Raw genomic sequence first — 21,908 nt, 5'->3', positions numbered from 1 at the left:
TATGGCTTATAGATAGAGTTTGATTCAGAATACATATTTACTAGTTTAAAAAATATTTACTAAACAGCTACCATATTCTCAGTATTAAGACCTATATGAAATACTGTGGGAGATTCAGAAATGAATAAGATATGGACTTAAAGTCTACAACAGGGGTTGACAAACTTTTTCCATAAAGGGCCAGATAGTAAATATTTTAGGCTTTGTGGGCCATGCAGTCTCTTTTGCAAATACTCAACTCTGCCATTGTAGCATGAAAGCAGCCACAGACAATATATAAATGAACAGGGGTGGCTGTGTTCCAAAAAAACTTTATTTATAAAAACTGGTGGTTGGCTGGATACGGCCCATGGGCCACAATTTACCGACCCTTGGTTTAAAACCATTGCCAGGGTATACCCGAATAAAACATACTCGACCTGACTGTTCAGGCTTTTACTATTTCCTGCGTGAATTGTTATACAAGTTCCCCTCTCTTGTCTTACATCACCAACTTCACTCCCCTAAATACTCCACTTGATACAGCTGCCAGAGTGAGCTTATGTTTTAACACTACGTCACTGCTATTCTTAAAACTCTTCAATGGCTTAGCACTACTCACAGAAAAGAAGTCCATACTTCTTAGCACCATATAAAAGGCTCTTTGTGCTCCATCCCCTGCTTTAGCCTCCTGACGTATCCCCCACGTCTCTCTCTACCTCCCCTTCCCTACCTTTTATGCTGCAGCAATACTGAATTACTCTAACACAACATGCTGTTTGTATGTCTCTGTTCCTTTGCATATTTGTTCTTTCTACCTAAAATGCCTGACTCCATCAGGAAACATATCCACCCAGAAATTCCTCTGTGAAGGCTCCTCTCACCCGACAAGCTGACCACACCTGACACCTTTTCACTTCCTTACCCCGTATGTACTTTCTATTACTGCATGTGAAGGATTAGACTGTGAGCTGCTCAAGGGTAGGCAACTGGAGCATTAACCCCTAGTACAGTGCCCGGCACACACTAGGCTAGATAAACCCACTGATCGAAAGTCAACAGAAGGTATTGTAAATGATGCATTACTATTTTTTTTTTTTTGGCCGCACTGTGTGGCTTGCGGGATCTTAGTTTCCCCACCAGGGATTGAACCTGGGCCACCGCAGTGAAACCGCCAAGTCGTAACTACTGGACCGCCAGGGAATTTCCAATACATTACTAGTCCAAGAAGGAATAGAACACACCATTCTTGAAAGGGAGAATCAGAAAAAGTTTGAAGAAAGTGGTGGTACATGAGCCAGGTATTGAAAAGATAAGTAAACATAGAGGGTAAAGGTTCTCAGTGAATAAAAAAAAAAAAAAAAAAAAAGAGGCAACAGCAGAGAAGTAGAAAAATACATTAATATCTGATGACTGGTAAATATTCAATATTTTAGTTTGGCTAAAGTGTATGGAGGATAACTGGGAACACATCAGGAAAGGCCAATTTAGGGTCAGATCTAAGAGGACCTTAAAGACCAGACGAAGACTTCTGTACTTTGTTCTGTAGATCATGGTGAGTCACTGAAAGTTTCTGAAGAATAGAATGGTGTGAAACAGGAAGGTTAATCAAACAGAAGACAGGTGGTGGCAATGAGAACTGAAAGATACTGCCAAGATAGAACTGACAAAATTTGGCAAATAACTTGATGTAGGACACAGTAGAGTGGTAGAAATCAAAGATAATCTTGGAGTTTTAAGCTTGGGAAATTGGGATAAACAGGGAAGTAGGAGCAGGAAGGAAAGCAGTTAAAAAAAAAAAAAAAAAAAAAACCCAAAAAAGTGAATTTGGTTTTGGAATATTAAATTTGAGAACTGATAACACATCCAGGTAGAGGTATTTGGTATAAATCTGAAAGTGGGAGAAAGACACTTTCAAGAGATGAGACATAAATCTGGGAGTCACCTAACTACAGGTGATAAGTAAAACCTGAAGAGAAGCGATGGTAAAGGATCAAATGCACCTTATCAAATTTTATTTACCAAAATGAAAGTATCCTTTGTATGTAGTTCTACCAAAGTATCAATAACATTATTGTATTAATTTGCAAACATATCCATTTCCCTGACTCTCTACTCCTTGTGGGAAAAGGTCGTGCTTTATTATCTTTGTGTCTCCCGCTTAATACCTTGAAAATAGCAGGTATTCAATATATTTACTTAATGAAGCAGCCCCCGTAATTCTAGCATGTAGAAAATCCAACTTCCTATGTCATGTTACAAGTCAACACGGCACAAATTTTTAAAAAATTCTTCAAAATCTTCATCTTCACGTGTCTGTATCAAATGGTGGCAACCTAAGGTAAATGGGTCAGTGGTTACCATGGGGCAGATGCTACCATTATCTTTTTTCCAACTACTCGGAAGATTTAGCAGTTGACAATTAATTCCTATACCTTTTACCATGTCTATTCTCCATCAGAAGTCAGTATTACCCTAGTCCTTAGTATGCCTGAAAGGAAAAAGAGAGAATACTGGCATGGTATTTACAGGGCTGCAGACTCCTAATATGGCAGTTGATTTTACTGACCTTTATGTGCCTGTTCATAGCAGTGGACTGCGCTGCTCGCACCAGACCCTCGAGCTCAGCACCGCTGAAGTTCTTGGTCTCTACGGCCAGTTCTTTTATGTCTACATCAGCAGAGAGCAACTTATGCCCTCTCATCCTTGCTGTGTGGATGTGAAGGATCTGGAGTCGGCCTTTCTCATCTGGTAAGCCTGATAAAATCGAAAATAAAATAGAGATTATTATAATCTTAATGTTTTTCTTATAGGTACTCAAGCGTGTAAATACCTGCTTCTGATACACAACTTTTCTAACAAATATTAAGTTATATGACTTTGCTCCTGCTAATGAACTCTAATTACACTCCCCTCCCCCAATCAGTGACAGATCTATTTACCTATCTCCATTTTAACTTCCAGTCTTCCAGGTCGAAGGAGAGCCTCGTCTATGAGATCTGGTCTGTTGGTCATTCCTGAGCACAGTTGTTAAAACAAAACAACACACAAATTACCAGAATTCAAAAATAAGATAAAATGTCCCTTCAGTATGTGTAAGAATAGCAATTTCCCTGACAAGCTAAGAGGACATTTTATAGAAGTCAAATAGAAAAGCAGTCATTTTCAAAAATATCATTTGTTCTCGACCTAATGAAAATACCTGGGGACTTTGCTTTAGTATTTCACTACTGTACAGGCCAGTGGAATATAAATGTAATGAAAGCTTCAAATATTTAAAAAGAAAATTTTAGGTTCAGAGAGGGTAAGTAAACTGTCAAAATGAGAGAGGGGCAATGTGAACATGATCTGTCTGACCCCAACATCCCTTCTCTTTTTTGTAGGCCAATGGTTTTCAACCTTCATAAACGGCAGAATTTTTTTGTTTTGTTTTGTTTTCAAAGTCATCTTAAGAAGAACTTGAGTACATAAAGCAGTTAAAAAGATAAGTTATAATAGGGATGCATGATCTGAAGCTCAAACCCTGGCCACACAGACCCTGAAGTACCTCTGAGGACTCCTGGAGGCCTACAGGACCCAGTTTGAAAACCACTGCATTACATTGTGCAGCCTTTTTCACTTGTTAACTATAAGTTTAAAGCCATGAGTTGGGACTTCTCTGGTGGTCCAGTGGTTAAGAATCTGCCTTCCAATGCAGGGGACGTGGGTTCGATCTCTGGTCGGGGAACTAAGAGCCCACATGCCACAACTAGAGAGAAGCCCATGTGCCGCAATGAAGAGCCCGCGTGCCGCAACGAAAGATCCCACATGCCACAACTAAGACCTGACGTAGCCAAAAATAATAAAAAATAAATTAAAAAAAAAAAGTGAGGATTTTTATTAAAAAAAAAATAAAGCCATGAGTCACTAAAACCCATTTTTCATTTGTCCTATTAAGGCTAGACATTAAAATAGTAAAATTCTTCAATATCACTTGATTCTAATTTGGAAACATTGGCAAAATAGTATAATTACAAGCTACACAAATCTGAATTCAGAACCTATGTATCTAATGTTTTTGAAATCATAGTCCTTTTTTTTTTAAACCAAGCGAACATACCAATGACTAAGATGTTGTTTAGTTGCTCTACCCCATCAATTTTGGACAGCAACTGGTTGACGACAGTGTCATGAACTCCTGTGCTACCAGCCATGCTCCCTCTCTGTTTGCAGATGGCATCAATTTCATCAAAGATGATGATGTGCAAACCACTGTTAGCACCAAGCTAGTAAAAGAAATTACATTAAAGGTCATAATTTGAATATATTATTAAACAAACTAATCAAAAAAGCAAAACAAAGCTTTCTCGCCTTTTGACTAATAAATGTAGCCAGTATAATCATGATTGCTGCCCTCTCAAAGGTGTTGGAACTGCAGTCTCAGAATTCTGCAAAGTGAAAAGGCATTCCCCAGAACCTCATATTTAATAGACGTAAAATGAAAACACACATTATATATACTGATGAAAGTGAATAGTCCATCATAACTAACTATTCATTCACACACATTTCTTATCTCACTCTTTGAAAGAAGAACTGTCAAGCATTTCTTAAGTCAATGAATGGCATCTCCCTCCCATTTTCCCTTAGTTTTGGTGAGAGGATAGCCCCCAAAGCAGTAAGTTTAATATTTTTAATACTATATAGCTGAAGAGTAACTCCACACAGAGGTGGACTGGGAATTGGGCAAATGGGAGAAGATACTGAACTTGATTCATATTCAGTTATATCATATGAAAACAGATTGCTTCTTCTGAACAGTAAAGTGAGAACAAAGTTTATAAAAAGAACATGGTCAAGCAGATGCTGTTTCTTCTACACAGTGATTTCTGTTTTACTTTGTCAGATATAGAGTTATCATTAAAAGAAATCAGTTTATATATTTTGAACTTTTAATAGATGCAAATACTTTTAAATGCCCATAATTCACTAGGTTAAGTTAACATGGACCTTCTAGCAATTTATATTTAAGTAATTAAGTCTCTTGTTAGGAACCAAAGGGGGAAGTGCATTGCAGAGATTTTTTTTTTTTAAACAAAAAACATTAGGGATTAGCAAAACAAAACAGGTGAAAATGAACATAACCTAAATATGACAACATACAGATGGTATAAATGATGGGCATAATGAGATTCAAGATTAGATATGGTTGGTATTCACTAAAACTCTGGAAAGGATATCATTTTTTTTTTAAATAGACTTAAAATTTTTATTATGAAAGTATTAGATGTTAACTGAGCAAAAGTTATAAAACAAATAGAAATAAGTTAAAAATAAACTATATTATATTGCTTAAAGATAAATGCTGTTAATGCAGATTTATTTCTGTTTTAATTTTATTTTAATTAAAAATTGGAAACTCACTGCATCTTGCATTCTCTTGAACATTAACTGTTTTTTGAAAACAATTTAAAATTGTTATTTTGGGTTCTAATTGCAAAATACATGATCACTACAGAAAACTTGGAAAAAATACCAAAAGATGTAAAGAAATCTCAATCATCCAAAATTGAACTAGCTAGAAATAACTGATATTATTAATTTGGTACTACATAAAAAGTTTGTATCTCTTTTTTTCAGCCCAGATATTATCTTAAGCCCTTTCCCATGTCTATAAATACAGCTATACATTATGATTTTTAATGGCTCCATAATATTTGATCATATGACTGGTTTCACAATTTAATTCCCCTACTCCACATTAATTCTTTACTGTCACATATTTAATAATTTCTAAGTTTTTAGTATCAAGAAGTTGTTGCAATGAACATTTTTATACTTAAATCTTTGACAATATGTATGATTACTTCATGAAGGCAAATTGTTATGTTAAAAGGTGTTTTGAGTATTTTAATGCTCTTGAAATAGGCTTTCAAATATTTTTCTAGAAAGGCTTTATCATTTTGTAACAATCCTACCACCATATATGACAGTGCCTATCTTGGTATATCCTCGAAAGTAATGAATACTAGAAATTTTTAAAAGTAGTTACCAACTTGATGGATGAATAATGGTATTTTTCAATCATTTTTAATTGGCATTAGTCTAATTATTGACGAGGCTAGCACTTTTTAAGATCATTTTTTTTACCATTGATAATTTTTCTCTTATTATTTGTTCATGTCTCTGTACATTTTTCTGTTGGGATTTAATAATTTTTATTGATTTATAAAAATTATTTATATATTAAGGGTATTATTATATTTATTATAAATGTTTTATCCCAGTTTGCTATTTGTCTTTTAATTTTACTCACGGTATATTTTTGATAAATGGAAGGGTTTTAAAAAATGTATTTTCACTATTTAAACAGCCAACATTATCAATTTTTGTTTTTATGATGTTTTCCATTACTTTTATCCTTAAAATCCTCTCCCATTACAGACACTGGTAGTCACCTACATTTTCTTCTCTTGTAAATTTTTACTTTACATATAATTCTTTAGTCTATCTGGAATTTTATTTTTGTATATGGTACAAGTGAAGTAAGAATCCAAGTAATTCTTCAAAGAGTTAACTAACTGATCCAGTATTGTTGACTAAATAACCTTTTCTTCATTGATTGAGATGCCATTTCTATCAGGCTTTATATTTTTATATATGCTAGATTATTTCCAGCCTATACTATGGACTATAGCAGTAGTTTGGGCAAGCTCTTACCCTCCACACATTCTTCTTCTTTTTTATAACTGTCTTGGCTACTTTCAACCATGTTTACTTCCTGATGATTATTAGAATCATTCTACTAGAGTAAAAACAACTTTCTCCAATGAAAAACAAACAAAAAAAGTAAAAAATAAACAAAAAAGCCAAGCTTTGATTGGAATTAAGATTCAATCTCTAAATTAGTTTAGGAAGTACTAATATCTTTATAGCATATTCAGTTCTTAAGAATATGTCTCTCCAATTATTCAAGTCTTTTACATCTCCCAATAAAGTTTTATACTTTTTGCCATATTAATTCATTCATAACATTCCTAACTATTTATGTTTTTTTGGTTGCAGTTGTGCATGGGATTCTTACATTGTATTTCAAAAACAGTATATATGAAGAAATATTAATTTTTGTATATTTATTTTATATCTGGCTACTTCTAACATCTAAGTTTTTTTAGTTGATTCTTTTGAATTTTCTAAGTAGACAATCATATTACCTACAAACACAACTTTGTGTCCTCCTAAATCACAGGTATACTTGTTTTGTGGTATGAGAAATTACTCCTGAACAAAGACATGTAGAAGGAGAAAAAGAGGGCCTAACAGATAAGAATTTAGAAGCATGCAGGGCCACTTGAGCAAATGGCTAAGAGGCAATCCAGGCCCTATAAAAGGGATAATAAAATTTACCTAACGTGAGAAACAAAAGTTATAGTACTATCACAACAGGGAGCAGGCCTTTCTATTGAAACTCTCTCTCTCTCTCTCTCTCTCTCTCTCTCCCTCTCTCTCTCTCACACACACACACACACACACACACACACACTTGCAAAAGCAGAATCCTCTTTATGTAAGATAATTTTAATCCTGACTTTAGGATGGAAACTGAGAAATATGTAGTTGGAAGGTCAGTGAGAAACAGTGGTATGTAAATGAGGTAAACAGAAACTGTAAGAGAGTTATGGTGATGGGAGTAGTGATGACTAAAAAGCAAAGTCCTAGGTTTGGTTACTGCCTGCAAGTAGAAGGGGAAGTAACAGCAAAGGTAAGAAATTATCTTGTAGTTATGATAAGAAAGCTGTAGAAGGGAAAAGATGGAAGGGAAAAAAAGTTTTTTTAAGTTTCTACCATAAGAAGATTAAAGAGTTAACAGGACATCTAATTAGAAATGTCCTCCAGAGAATAAGATATAAACTGAAGAAAACAGGTGAGAAAGACAGATCTGAAAGTCATCTACAAATGGTAAAGAAGAGTATAGCAGCGAACTAGATTCTGTAAGAAGATGAATCATATAATTAAGCTGGAGGCATATAAAAGCAAGACAGATTCTGGGCTACAATACCAGAAGATGACTCCAATAAAGGCAACCCAAAGGAAAAAGGATCAAGCAAACATGACAAAGATAAAAGATGAAATGTTACATCAGAAGTAGGAAGAAAAACAGTTCTAAAAATGACCTGAAGGAAATTGGATTGGATCTAAAACACATCTGAATATATATTAAAAAAATAAAAACAGATAAAACACTGTATGATCAAGCAATTCCACTCCTTGGTTTACAGCAGCTCTACTCATAACTGCCCCAAACTAGAACCAACCCAAATGCACTCTAGTCGATGAGTGAATAAACAAACTATGGTACATCCATAAGATGGAATACTACTCAACAGTAAAAAGGGATGTTTGATACATGCGACAACTCGGATGAATCTCAAAGGCAATATGATGAGTGAAAGAAGCCAGTCTCAAAAAGAAGAAGCCAGGGCTTCCCTGGTGGCGCAGTGGTTGAGAGTCTGTCTGCTAATGCAGGGGACACGGGTTCGAGTCCTGGTCTGGGAAGATCCCACATGCCGCGGGGCAGCTGGGCCCCTGAGCCACAGCTACTGAGCCTGCGCGTCTGGAGCCTGTGCTCCGCAACAAGAGAGGCCGCGATAGTGAGAGGCCCGTGCACCGCGATGAAGAGTGGCCCCCGCTTGCCGCAGCTAGAGAAAGCCCTCGCACAGAAACGAAGACCTAACACAGCCAAAAATAAATAAATAAAGAAAGAAATAAAATTTAAAAAAAAAAAAAAAAAAGAAGCCAGTCATAGTTACATACTATGATCCCATTTATATGACACTCTAAAAGACAAAAGTATAGGAACGGAAAACAGATCAGTAGTTACCAGGAGTTATTAGCAAAGGAACAGCATGAGGGAATTTTGGGGGGTGATGTAAATGTTCCACATGTAGATTTTGGTGGTGGTTACATGAAACTATACACATGTTAAAATCTATAAAACGGTACACCAGAAAAGTTAGTTCTACTTCATAATAATAAACAAAAAATAGATACAGTATCTTATAACACTAACATTCTATTATTCATTATTTGGAGTATTGTTCATTCTTTAATGTATTCTTATGCAAGATGATACTCATGTGTTCATCAAGGTTTCCAAAATTTAACTAAGTTTCATTATATTTTTTTCTGAACATAACTTACAAATTGTTCTCTTTCCACAACTGTTTTAAAACTAAATTAAAATCTGAAAAAATTAACTTTATTTCTCAATTATTGTCATATTTATTGAACAGATGTCTGATGATAAGTGATAGCTTGTTACTTAAAAAAATTTCAACACCAAAAACTATTCACCTTTCCATCTGTAGAGAAGACAGAGAATGAAGAATTGGAACTACAACCTTAGCTTTGCCAAACACTTCTATATAGTAGAGCATTAATGCTTGCTGTCTTCAAAGAAAAACTAGGACACTCCTGTTTGTGACTAAAAAGCTGTGAGATTCTACATTATTTTTAGAAAACATTTTTATTCAAAGTTGTCTGTCAATACAGCATAAAACAAAAAGCTGTTAAAATGTATGAATTTTGCTATCAATGTGCCTTATGTTACCACTGGAATCATGACTTCCTTCTCAGTCCAACCTCAAAAATCATCTATGTGGAAGGGAAGCCAGAGACAATAAGGACACTGTGCTTGATTTAATGATCACAGGAGCAATCTTCCCTAAACATAATTCAGTACAATTCTGACCTTTTCAGAACCTTGCTAATCTTATGACTTGTCATCAGGTCCCTTCCGCCAACCTACTGAGTATGATAACATCAATTTCTACAGGTGTGTTACTTAAATAAAGGCAAGTTCTTACTGCAATAAATTAGGAATCAGGTAAGGAAGATGTCAAGATTAATGTTCACAGATTAATATAGCTGAATTATCAATAAACCCTTTACCAAAGAGTTTAAAGTTCCACAATGCAATTCTCTTCAACTCACTGACTTGTAGCTCTGTTCTTACCATTTGCAAAGTCTTCCCCCGTAGAAACAGAGCTGATGCTGTGGAGCCCCTGGCAACAGCCTTGGAAAATGGCTGTTCTATATTTAGCTACTTTGACCTATATGCAAGTGTTCATCTTTGTCAGCCTGGACTGTCCAGAATCACAGAGGTGATGCTTTTCTTTATTATGTAACACATATATACTCTCCATGGGGTCATTAACCGAATATACCAAGCCTTTCTGGATGTAAGGATTGAGAAAAGTATATCAGAAAGAGCTGGCTATGATTAATATCTACCTAGAAATTCTTTGCCAACTCAGTTTTATTATTAATAGTGTCATACTTAAACTGTCTGCAAGTTTAAAAACAGCACCAAAGATACCTATGCAGCCATGTGGAAACTATCACAACAGATTTTATAAAATGCTTCTCACCTGCAACTAATGTTTAATCCTCAGTATACCATTAGGGTCCACTTGAAAAACAATTTCAGTTTTTAATTTTCATTGTTAAGCAGTTTTAACTATTTATAAAGATTGATATCTCATGACTACGTTTTTTCTACAAGTATTCCACAGGAACAAAACGGAAAATATATTTTTTTAAAAACAGAAAAAAACCTCATTCCATCTTGCAATTACTGCATGGGTCCACTGGATCTATTTGTAAATCTAAGATATATTATGCTATTTCAAAATTCTAGAAATTATGTCATCATTACTCATCAATTATTCCTAACTGTACTGAAAAAGATTAAAATAATAAGAAAATAAACAGATGGAATTGCTCTGAAGAATGATGCAATAGTGAAATAAATATCACGATGACATCAACTTTCAGCTTTTTCATTGTGTTGCCCAAAGTATTGCATCTTCTCTCAAGAAGGTATAAAAGAAGTCTAGACACCATCCACCATCTTTGTTGCCTGATTTTAGCTTTAACTGAACACAGTTGAGAATTCAGATTTTTGTTTGTTTGTTTTTGTTCCTTGGCCTTCCTTGGCAAAGAAAAGAAAATCAACAGAGGAAAATATTTCATAATTATTAGATGAATCCAAAGATGAACACAAAGAGTGAAATAGCAGCACCTGAGACACAAACGAAGATGGTGAAATGGATCATTATAAGTAAAATCTCAGACTCTGTGCCTTCAGATAATGGTATCCTACATAGATTTTCTCAAACTCAAGGATGACTGAATATTTCTTTTTTTTAAAATAGATTTATTTATTTTTGGCTGCTTTGGGTCTTCACTGTCTCTAGTTGTGGCGAGCGGGGGCTACTCTTCGTTGTGGTGCGCAGGCTTCTCATTACAGTGGCTTCTCTTGTTGCAGAGCATGGGTTCTAGGCGCGCGGGCTTCAGTAGTTGTGGCTCGCGGGCTCTAGAGTGTAGGCTCAGTAGTTGTGGCACACAGGCTTCAGTAGCTGTGGCTCGTGGGTTCCAGAGTGTAGGCTCAGTAGTTGGGGTGCATGGGCTTAGTTGCTCCGTGGCATGTGGGATCTTCCCGGACCACGGCTCGAACCTGTGTCCCCTGCATTGGCAGGCGGATTCTTAACCACTGCGCCACCAGGGAAGCCCTGAATAATATATTTCTAAGGACAAAAAGAAAATACAGCATTTTCATCCAGTTACTTATTCAACAAAAAGTTTTCATTGTGCAATATTTTTTTGATCAGCTAGGCCATCTCATTTTTTTCTAAAGGGACACGTGACAGTATTCTTTCATCTCTTCTTTCATCTGTGTATCAGAATTTTCTTTTTTTTTTTTTTTTTTTTTTTTTTTTTTAATATTAATTAATTTATTTATTTAGGCTGTGTTGGGTCTTCCCTTCTGTGCGAGGGCTTTCTCTAGTTGCGGCAAGCGGGGGCCACTCCTCATCACGGTGCGCGGACCTCTCACTATCGCGGCCTCTCTTGTTGCGGAACACAGGCTCCAGACGCGCAGGCTCAGCAATTGTGGCTCACGGGCCCAGCCGCTCCGCGGCGGCATGTGGGATCTTCCCAGACCAGGGCTCGAACCCGTGTCCCCTGCATTGGCAGGCGGATTCTCAACCACTGCGCCACCAGGGAAGCCCTGAATAATATATTTCTAAGGACAAAAAGAAAATACAGCATTTTCATCCAGTTACTTATTCAACAAAAAGTTTTCATTGTGCAATATTTTTTTGATCAGCTAGGCCATCTCATTTTTTTCTAAAGGGACACGTGACAGTATTCTTTCATCTCTTCTTTCATCTGTGTATCAGAATTTTCTTGACATGGTTTCTAGTAGACATATATTGTAGGCAGGTATTAGAGAGATAACAAGAAGAAAGAGATGATGCAGACATTTAAAAATTGGATTGGGGAACTTTCTTGGTGGCACAGTGGTTAAGAATCTGCCTGACAACGCAGGGGACATGGGTTCGAGCCCTGGTCCAGGAAGATCCCACATGCTGCGGAGCAACTAAGCCCATGCGCCACAACTACTCGGCCTGCACTCTAGAGCCCGCGAGCCACAACCACTGAAGCCCACGAGCCTACAGCCCGGGCTTCGCAACAAGAGAAGCCAGTGCAATGAGAAGCCCGTGCACTGCAAGGAAAAGTAGCCCATGTTCGCCACAACTAGAGAAAGCCCACGTGCAGCAATGAAGACCCAATGCAGCCATAAATAAATAAAGTTAAAATGATACTTAAAAAAAATTAGATTGGCCATTCTAAAAGGTGTATACAAATCTAAAAATAAAAATATTTTGCAATTATGGAGTGCCTGGTGTCCTTCCCCTCTTCAACAAAATTATAAGCCAAAGATTTTAACAAAAACTCTTCAAGTATTGTCTTGACGATGGCAAGTAGAAGAACAAGAAGTAATGATAAGCTATAATCTATTAGAGATGTATTTGAAATTTAGAATCAGTGTACAAGTTCACGCATAACAACTGATAAACAGTTAGTTACATACAGAGGCTCCTGCGCATTTTGGGTATATATCTATCTATCAAGCAATCAGTAGATATCTTCAAACCCAGGAAAATATGGAATAAAAATTTGGTTTGCTATATTTAAGCTCTATTAAATATTTTAATAGTCTCTACTTCCCTTTATTTTTGTTTGCAAGTGATCTGTAATCAACTTAAAAACAATTTTTAAAAAGAAGTTCTTTCAACCCAGATAGTAAATGGTAATGACTATTTTTCTTGGTATTCTGAGAGGTAAAAAGATACCTGAAACAAAAAATATTGTAGTATTAGGAATGAATTGTAAAACCGAATTGGTTCTGGGACTGTCTGAAGAGTTGAGATCAGTTATTAGACTTGCAATAATAGACCAGGACGCAATGGAGCTGAGACGGCTAGAGATCTGAATATGAACAAGAACATAATAGGATATAGGGAAGCAGGGGAGAAAACCACCTTGTGTAAAACTGAAATGATTAAGCACCCAACAAGTAGATTTGAAGCAGCAGAAGTGTTGTTATAAAGGCAATGTTTAAAATTTATTTTTACCATCAACAAAAATAAGAAAAAGTAGGAAATGACAGGATAAATTAGATTTAATAAAGCTTACTAGATTAAAAAAATAGATATTATGTTTCTGGGTGTTATGCATATTGATCCATGTAAATCTGTTATTTATTTTAATGTCTAAGATAATATTCCATTTCCTACTGAGAAGAATCAAGATATTTCTAGTTTTCCCCCCATTGCATATAGTGCGGCAATCAACATTCTGGTACATGTCATTTGGTGCACAAGTGCAAGAGTGTTTCTCTAGGGTAGCTGTCTTGAAGTAGAACTCATGGGTCATGAGGTTTGTGCATCTTCATTTTTGTAAGGTGTCAAATTAATCTGCACGATATTACTCACTATTTTTCTAATTTATACTATGACTAGTAATGTATATGAAGCCCTGTTTCTCCATAACCTCATCAACTTCTGGCATTATTAGCCTTTGTAAATTTTATCAGGTTGTTTATAAGGTGATTTCTCTTTTATTATGCATTTTCCTGAGCATTGTTTCATCTGCTTATCGTCCGTTGGGTTCCTCCTCTGAGGAACTGCCTATTCATCTCCTTTGCCAGTTTTTTTTAAAAATTGTGGTGTTTGTCTTTTTCTTACTTATTATACAGGAGTTATTACAGAGAATTTATTATAGAAGATACCAATTTTTTGTGGATAATATGGGTTGCAAACATCTTCTCTAGTTTGAGACATTTGTATTCAGTGTAATTTGTCAGAGAGAATTTTCTTTATATTAATGTAGCCAAATAAACATTTTTTTCTTTTATGGATTTAATTTCTATATCTTATTAAGAAATTCTTCCCTAGCCTCAATTCTTAATGTCTTTCCCTAGTTTTCTTCTAAAAATTTTCTCTTGTAAGTTTTAGTTTCGTTTTTTGCAAATCCATTTTGTAATTCTGTATGAAGTGAGATAGGGACTGCATTTTATCTTTTTCCAAACAGAGAGCCAATGATCTCAGTCCCATCATGGAACAGTATATCATTTCCCCTCTGATTTGTATTGCCACTTTTCACGTAACAAGTTCTTCCTGTGTTCCTCTATTTCCATGGTCTGTTTTTGCATGAATATATAAAATTGTTTCAATTACTTTAGCTTTCCAGTAAGTCTTGATATCTGAAAAAGTAACTTTTCATTATTCTCCAAAATTTTCATGACTCTTCAAGCATCCAAAAAAAAAACGTCAAATTCCAAAAAAGTCCTGTTAGACTTGACTGGAAAAGCATTGAACTTACAGATTAATATGGGCAGAACTGTCATTTTAAAGATAATGTCAGGATTCCCATGTGAACATGTTCTATCTTACCATTTATTAGCTCTTGAAAAAAGATTTTCAAAAATGTTTATAATTTTCTCCTTTAACGTTCCTGTTAGATTTAATCCTAGTTACCTTATCATTCTGACTGCTTTTGTAAGTGAAATCTTTTTAAAAGTTACATTTTCAGTATCTTCACATTTTCTTTGAGTCTTGTTATTCCTTTCTTGCCTTCTAAAGTGTTTGAGTTTTCTTTATTCCTTCCCCCACTCCTCCCTCATGCCTTGGAAAAGCTTGAGAACTATAAACAATTTTCACATAAACATTTACTTAAGTTTTATGTTAATTAACATGTCTAACTTCTTCCCAAATAATACAAGGATCTTACATGGATTCAACCCACTTCCCACATGTTTTGTTCCGTATTTTAGTTCTATCTTTAAAAAGAGATATTGATCATCATTATTATTTGGTACAGTGAATGCTTCTTAAATTTAACCTCTTTTAAACGTTTTTATTGTGGAATATGACATACATAGAGGGCAAGTTCCACAAATGTGAATGTATGTCTGAAGGAACTGTCACAAAATGAACATCCATGTAACCATAACAAGACACAGAAGAGTGCCAGCATCCTGGCAGTGCCTCCTCACCACCCTTCCCCAACACCCCTCCCCTCCGTGCCCCAAAGGCAACCACAATCTGATTTTTAAGGTAATTATTCCTCACTTTCCTTTACAGTTTTACCAACTTAGAAGAAAGCATCATTAAACACTATACTTTAGTTGAGCTGTATATAAATGGAATCATATATGATCCTTTCTCATGTTTTCTTTTGCTCAACATTTATTTGTTAGATTCACAACTGTGTACAGTCTATTTTTATTACAATACAGTACTTTATTGTATATTTACATGACAATGCAAATTCTAAGTTGACAGCTATTCTCTTAAAAAATGACATTCAACTGATTTCGTCATTTCTGTTGAGAAGACAGCTGCCAGCTAATTGTTGTTTATTGGAAGGTAATCCTTTTTTTCTCTAGCTGCTTTTAAGATTTCTCTCTCTCTCTCTCTCTCCTTTATTTTCAGCCATTTAACAATGATTATAAGTGTAGAATTCTTCAGTATTTCTTTTGCTTGAGGTTTATATCACTGCTGGAATCCATGGACTGATGTTCTTCACCCATTTTAGAAAGTTCTAAACCCTTTTCTCTTCAAATACAGCTTTTGCCCCATCCTCTTTCTCCTGACTTTCTGGAAATTTAAATTGTGCACTAGACTTTCTTGTGGTATTTATCTCTCTTCATTCCTTTCATCCTTTGTCTGTAGTTATTTTTGTCTAACATCTTTCAGTTCACTAATTCTCTCTTTAGATGTGTCTAATCTGTTGTTTAAACTTGAGTTAATTTACTGAATTTCTCATTCCCAGAATTTCCATTTGATTTTTTTTTTAACAGTTTCCAGTGCTCTGCCAAAATTTTCAATCTTGTTTCTCTTTGAATGTAATAAGTATACTTATTTTAAAAGTCTGTATGAGAATTCCAGTATCTTGAGGCCCAGTTTCTATCATCTTTTGTTTCTCTTTCTTCATGTTGTTTATGTCTTTGTGTATCTGATTGCTTTTGATTATAAGCCAGGCATTGCATTTACAAACTATAGAAATAGTTTATGGCCTTGCATGATACTACCTTCCACCAGGAAGGATCTACAATTCTGCCAAATGTCTGGGGGCACTAGTGGTTTAGGAACCCTCAGCCTAATTTTAGAGAATGACACGACTCAAAGCTGATCTGTAGCCTCTCTAACAGCATGTCTGCTTCTGGTTAACACTTGCTCCTATGGTGTAGCCCTTCAGAGTCCCAGCTCAAAATGAGGCATGGGGCTTCCCTGGTGGCGCAGTGGTTGAGAGTCTGCCTGCCAGTGCAGGGGACACGGGTTCGAGCCCTGGTCTGGGAAGATCCCACATGCCGTGGAGCAACTAGGCCCGTGAGCCACAATTACTGAGCCTGCGCGTCTGGAGCCTGTGCTCTGCAACAAGAGAGGCCACGATAGTGAGAGGCCCGCGCACCGCGATGAAGAGTGGCCCCCGCTTGCCGCAACTGGAGAAAGTCCTCGCACAGAAACGAAGACCCAACACAGCCATAAATAAATAAATAAAATGTAAAAAAAAAAATTAAAAAAAAAAAATGAGGCATGTTCATCAGATGTCCCCTCTTTGTGGGCCATAGGCTCTAATCTCTGTCCTCCTTATACCCACTAGCCAGTCAAGAGGGCTGCATAGCTGTTTAGCAGCTCCCTCCAGAAATGGCTAATTTCTCCAGAGGAACAGTGACCCCCATACACTGGGACCTTTTTTTCTGGGCCTCCATTCTCCCCCTAGATCTTGTAAGCTCTCTGATACCTCCAAACACGTTAAAAAAAAAAATTAAACATTTTATTGAGCTTTTCCGGTAGTCTTCAGTGGCAGGCATGATTCAAATTACCTAATCTGCCACTACCAGAAGTAGAAGCTCCAGATTTTATCTACATTTTTACCAATTTCATTGCTCACCATTGTTTCTTGCATCCACTGTTTCCTTCTGGGTTCAATTTTCTTCAGTCTCAAATATATCCTGCTTCACATTCTTCCAACAAGCTTCTGTGACTAGTTAACTCTATTAGACTTTGCCTGAAAAAATACCTTCATTTCATCTTATTCCTGAATGAGAATTAAGCTGGGTATAAAATTTTAAGTTGACAGTTATTTTTACTTAGCTCTGTGAAGATATTCTTACACTGTTTTCTGGTCTCTCTTGCTGTTGTTAAAAAGTTTACTGTCAACATAATGGATATCCCTTTGGATGTCATCATCATTTCTTTTTTGTTGATACTAAGACATTTCTCTTTTTTCCTTTGGTATTCTCCAGTTTCACTACAATGCATCTAGATATAAATTTCTACTTATCCCATTTGGGCTCATGGTGCTACATGAATCTAAGTATTTATGTTTATCAATTCTAAAACATTCTCAGCCATTCTATCTTTGAATATTGCCTCTACACTATTCTTTTTATTTGGACTTCTCATTTTAACTCTGTTATCTCAATTTCTCTTTCATATTTTCCATCTCTGTATCTCTCTGTGCTACATTCTGGGTGATTTCTTTAGATCTATTCTACTGTTTATCATATCTCTCCTCAGCTGAAACTACTGCTTATGTTTAACCTAGTTGCTGAGTTTAAAATTTTGATGGGGGCTTCCCTGGTGGCGCAGTGGTTGAGAATCTGCCTGCCAAGGCAGGGGACGCGGGTTCGAGCCCTGGTCTGGGAAGATCCCACATGCCACGGAGCGGCTAGGCCCGTGAGCCACAATTACTGAGCCTGCACGTCTGGAGCCTGTGCTCCGCAACAAGAGAGGCCGCGATAATGAGAGGCCCGCGCACCACGATGAAGAGTGGCCCCCGCTTGCCACAACTAGAGAAAGCCCTCGCACAGAAACGAAGACCCAACACAGCCATAAATAAATAAATAAACAAACAAACAAACAAAAAAGTAAAAAAACACATGTTGCTAGGCTCTACCTACCCCCAGAGTTGCTGATTCAGTAGGAATCAATAATTTAAAAAAAAAAAAATTTTTTGATGATGACATTTTCCATTTACTGGAGCTATTTTAGCTTCCCCTGTGAGAATCTCTTGTGGCCTGGCTTTGTTGGAGTATCCCTTGGGGTGTGCTTATATCTAACAACCCTATGTGGTAACATTGGCCCAGGATTCATTTTAAAATTAATTTCTCAATTTGGGGGCCCCAGACTACATAGTGGGGTGTTTATGTGTGTGTGTTTTTTTTTCAAATCCTAAGCATGAGTTAAAGATCCATGGTTTAGAATTCCCATGGCAGATTCCTCATCTCCCACTCTAGAACCCAAGCAAATAGTTAAAAGGTTTTGTTATTTCTCTGTGCTGGTAGGGAAATATTTTCTAGTCATGCTTTTCATTGATGATAGAGCTGCTTTGAAGGTTCCAGTTCCTAGGCCACACCTTAAGTAAGTTCAAGGACTCATTTTATGCCCCCTAGTGGATGCTAAAACCCAAATGCACACATTACCAGAACCAAAAGCTGCAGCTCATCTTTACTACTCTAGATTTCAGTTTTCTTTTGATTTCTGAAGACTTCCTTTTCTTTCCTGAGAGCTCAATTGTGCATTTGAAATTATTTTAGTTATATTTTACCCAGCATTTGAAGATTTTTGTAGAAGGAAGGTTTTCAGGTTACCTAGTCTACTGTATTGCCAGAACCAGAAATCCCATGACACTGTTTTTAAACTTTCCTTTAATGAAACAAATATGTTAATACTAGTATATTAGTCAAAGTTTTCCAGAGAAACAGAATCAATAGATCTATAGATCTAGTCTATCTATTCTATTGGTACCTGAAAAAAAAAAAAAGAATATATATATATATAAAATCTATCTATCCATCTATCTATCTAGAGATTAAATGTAAGGAGTTGGCTAACATAATTATGGAGGCTGACAAGTCCCAAGCTCTGCAGCTGGCAAACTGGAGACACGAGAGAGCTGATGGTGTAGTTCCAGTCCAAAGGCCTGCAAGCTTGAGAGCCAGGAAGAGGTGTTTCAGTTTGAGTCTGAAGGCAGCAAAAAACTGATATCCCAGCTCAGGCAGTAGGAAATTCCCTCTTACTCAAGGGAAGGTAAGCCTTTTTGTTCTATTCAGGCCTTCAACTGATTGGATGGCATATTAGGGAGGACAACTGCTTTACTCAGTCCACAGATTCAAATGGTAAACACAACCCACCCAGAATAATGTTTAACCGATGTCTGGGCACCCTGAGGCCCAGGCAAATTAGCACAAAATTAACCATCACAATTAGTAAACTCTGGCTTGATTTTTAGTTAATTTTATTTTTTTCTAAGACCCCAATCAAGTTTTCCTTTGAGACCTAACAACTTATACCTGTCACTACAGCTGAGTTAAGTCAGTGGTAAGTAAACTAGCTTTCTGCACATGAACCTTACACATACTTAATTCTACAAGTCCCTTTATGGATTTAATTTCTCTCTTTTAGGATAAATGAGTTCAAGTCTCTGGAAGTAATGTGGAATAAAAGTGTCACTTAAAAACATATTCATGATCTGTTTTTGCAAAACCTTTGGCTCATATAATCTATCTTTGTATTATGAACATGTGGATACTGACATCTGCTCACAACATGTAAATCTCCCACAATCCCAGTTCAGTGACATAACTCAGTTCTAAGTAAATTTTATCTGCAATTTCTTCAAACTATAAATCACAGCAACAAGTCTTCCACCATAACTCTGGGTTTCAATCATCATATAAGTGATAACAAACTTTTACTAAATTGTACTTATGTTAACATTACCCTCCTTTGCTCCTCTTCAGCATCAGCAAAGAGTTTACGAATGTTAGCCTCTGATTCTCCCACATACTTGTTGAGGATTTCCGGCCCATTGACCACTTTAGGCTCTCTTGCATTCAACATCTTGCCAATCTGTCGAGCCAAGAGAGTCTTACCACAACCTGGAGGCCCATATAACAGGATGCCTTTAACATGTTTGCAACCTAAAAAGGAAAAGAAAACAGTCTTACATCAACTAACTAAAATCCAAGTAAGACATCAAAGTTTTCTTTCTTCTTCACGTGCATGTTAGGAAAAATACAGCAATAGCATTAACATATATTAATATCTAGGTGCCATGAACAGAACAAGAATGAACTGAAGATCTTTTTAAAACAGAAAATCCACAAACAATTCCTACACCAGTACCAATAGTTGAGGGGGAAAGCTGCCAATTAAAGGTCTTTGGAACAGTATATTTGAACTATCATTGAGAACAAATACTTTCAACTCTGAAAATGTCTCTTTGACCTAAATACCTAATTAGGAAATATTACCTCTTTTTCATTATCCTTTACTTTAAAGCCAGGGGGAAAAAGATCTGTTTTTAGGCAAGTTTAACCCAACACAGATCTATTATGATACGACAGGCTGTGGAAACTATATCTTAGTCAAAGAAATTACAGGTCTACCTGTCAATACAAGCACTTGAAGAAAGGGCAGACATGTCTGAGTTGGGTGGGTATAGAGCAATCCATAGGGTCCAGATGGATGTTACAGACTTTGTGGATGAAGTTGAATGCCCTATTTCACGTGACTATGCCAAGTGAGAGACGTGTTTTCTCAGAGCCACCAGGATGAAAATGAAACTGAAGCTTCACAAGAATAGTGTTCAATTCTTTTCTAGGCAACCATTGCTAAATGCCTTAAAGGTATCATTAACAATAGCGAAATAGCAAGACTAATGATTTAGACTCCCTGGGATTTCTTTAGCCCACTCTACACAAGCATTTACTCCATTTCTTAAGATTAAGATGAAATTTGGTTTCTGTTTACTCACTCTAGGAATTCTCACCTATTTAAGTTTCACACTTAAGATGCATGACTCTACTTATGCGTTTTTTCTTTATACTACACCAAAAAAGCACTCTGTGAAATAATGAATTCTTAGATTTCAAGCGTTACACTCAAAACTACAGGTGAACAAGAAAATTTCTGGAAATGGGATACAGTGTATTTTTATGGAAAATGTCCTCATTTGGAACGAAAGCCTTAAAAAATTATATCTTTAAGAAAAATTATGACAATACATCGAATGACTCAATAAAGGAAAACACAAGATTCAACCAACTTTACTAGAAATTTTAGATTCTGAGGAGGAAGATACTTTGGGTTGCCAGTACGGTCATTGCTTCTATCTTCGTTTCAAAAAAAGACTCCTTTTTAAATCCTTGAAAGTAATGAGATCTGTGCTTCTGGTTAGACTTGTAGAGACAAGGGGAACTTAGTGGAAACACTTAAAGGCTTAGATTCTTAACCCTTCTCATCACAGAGTAAATTCCTGTCCTAAGAACTGTGGCCCAGGGACTTCCTTGGTGGCTCAGTGGTTAAGAATCCGCCTGCCAATGCAGGGGACACGGGTTCGATCCCTGGGCCAGGAAGATCCCACATGCTGTGGAGCAACTACACCCGTGTGCCACAACTACTGAGCTTGAGCTCTAGAGCCCGCGAGCCACAACTACTGAGCCTGTGTGCCACAGCTATTGAAGTCCGCGTGCCTAGAGCCTGTGCTCCGCAACAAGAGAAGCCACCGCAGTGAGAAGCCCGTGCACCACA

At 36.5% G+C, this 21,908-nt stretch overlaps 1 protein-coding gene across 1 annotated transcript in view; it reads right to left on the bottom strand.

Annotated features, from left to right (window-relative positions):
* The window catches only part of NSF (N-ethylmaleimide sensitive factor, vesicle fusing ATPase), a 161,432-nt gene that overhangs the window by 53,337 nt on the left and 86,187 nt on the right, over positions 1 to 21,908 (bottom strand). The window contains exons 9-12 of the mRNA XM_059907700.1: positions 20,097 to 20,296; positions 4,079 to 4,244; positions 2,922 to 2,996; positions 2,549 to 2,736 (exon numbers count right to left, since the gene is read on the bottom strand). Coding sequence (XP_059763683.1) covers positions 2,549 to 2,736; positions 2,922 to 2,996; positions 4,079 to 4,244; positions 20,097 to 20,296 — 629 coding nt within the window. The remainder of the gene's footprint in view (positions 1 to 2,548; positions 2,737 to 2,921; positions 2,997 to 4,078; positions 4,245 to 20,096; positions 20,297 to 21,908) is intronic.

The sequence above is a fragment of the Balaenoptera ricei genome, chromosome 20, assembly GCF_028023285.1.
Source record: "Balaenoptera ricei isolate mBalRic1 chromosome 20, mBalRic1.hap2, whole genome shotgun sequence".
Classification (NCBI taxonomy): Eukaryota; Metazoa; Chordata; class Mammalia; order Artiodactyla; family Balaenopteridae; genus Balaenoptera; species Balaenoptera ricei.
Note: the sequence above shows the minus strand (reverse complement) of the source record. Positions and strands in the feature narration are given on the sequence as shown.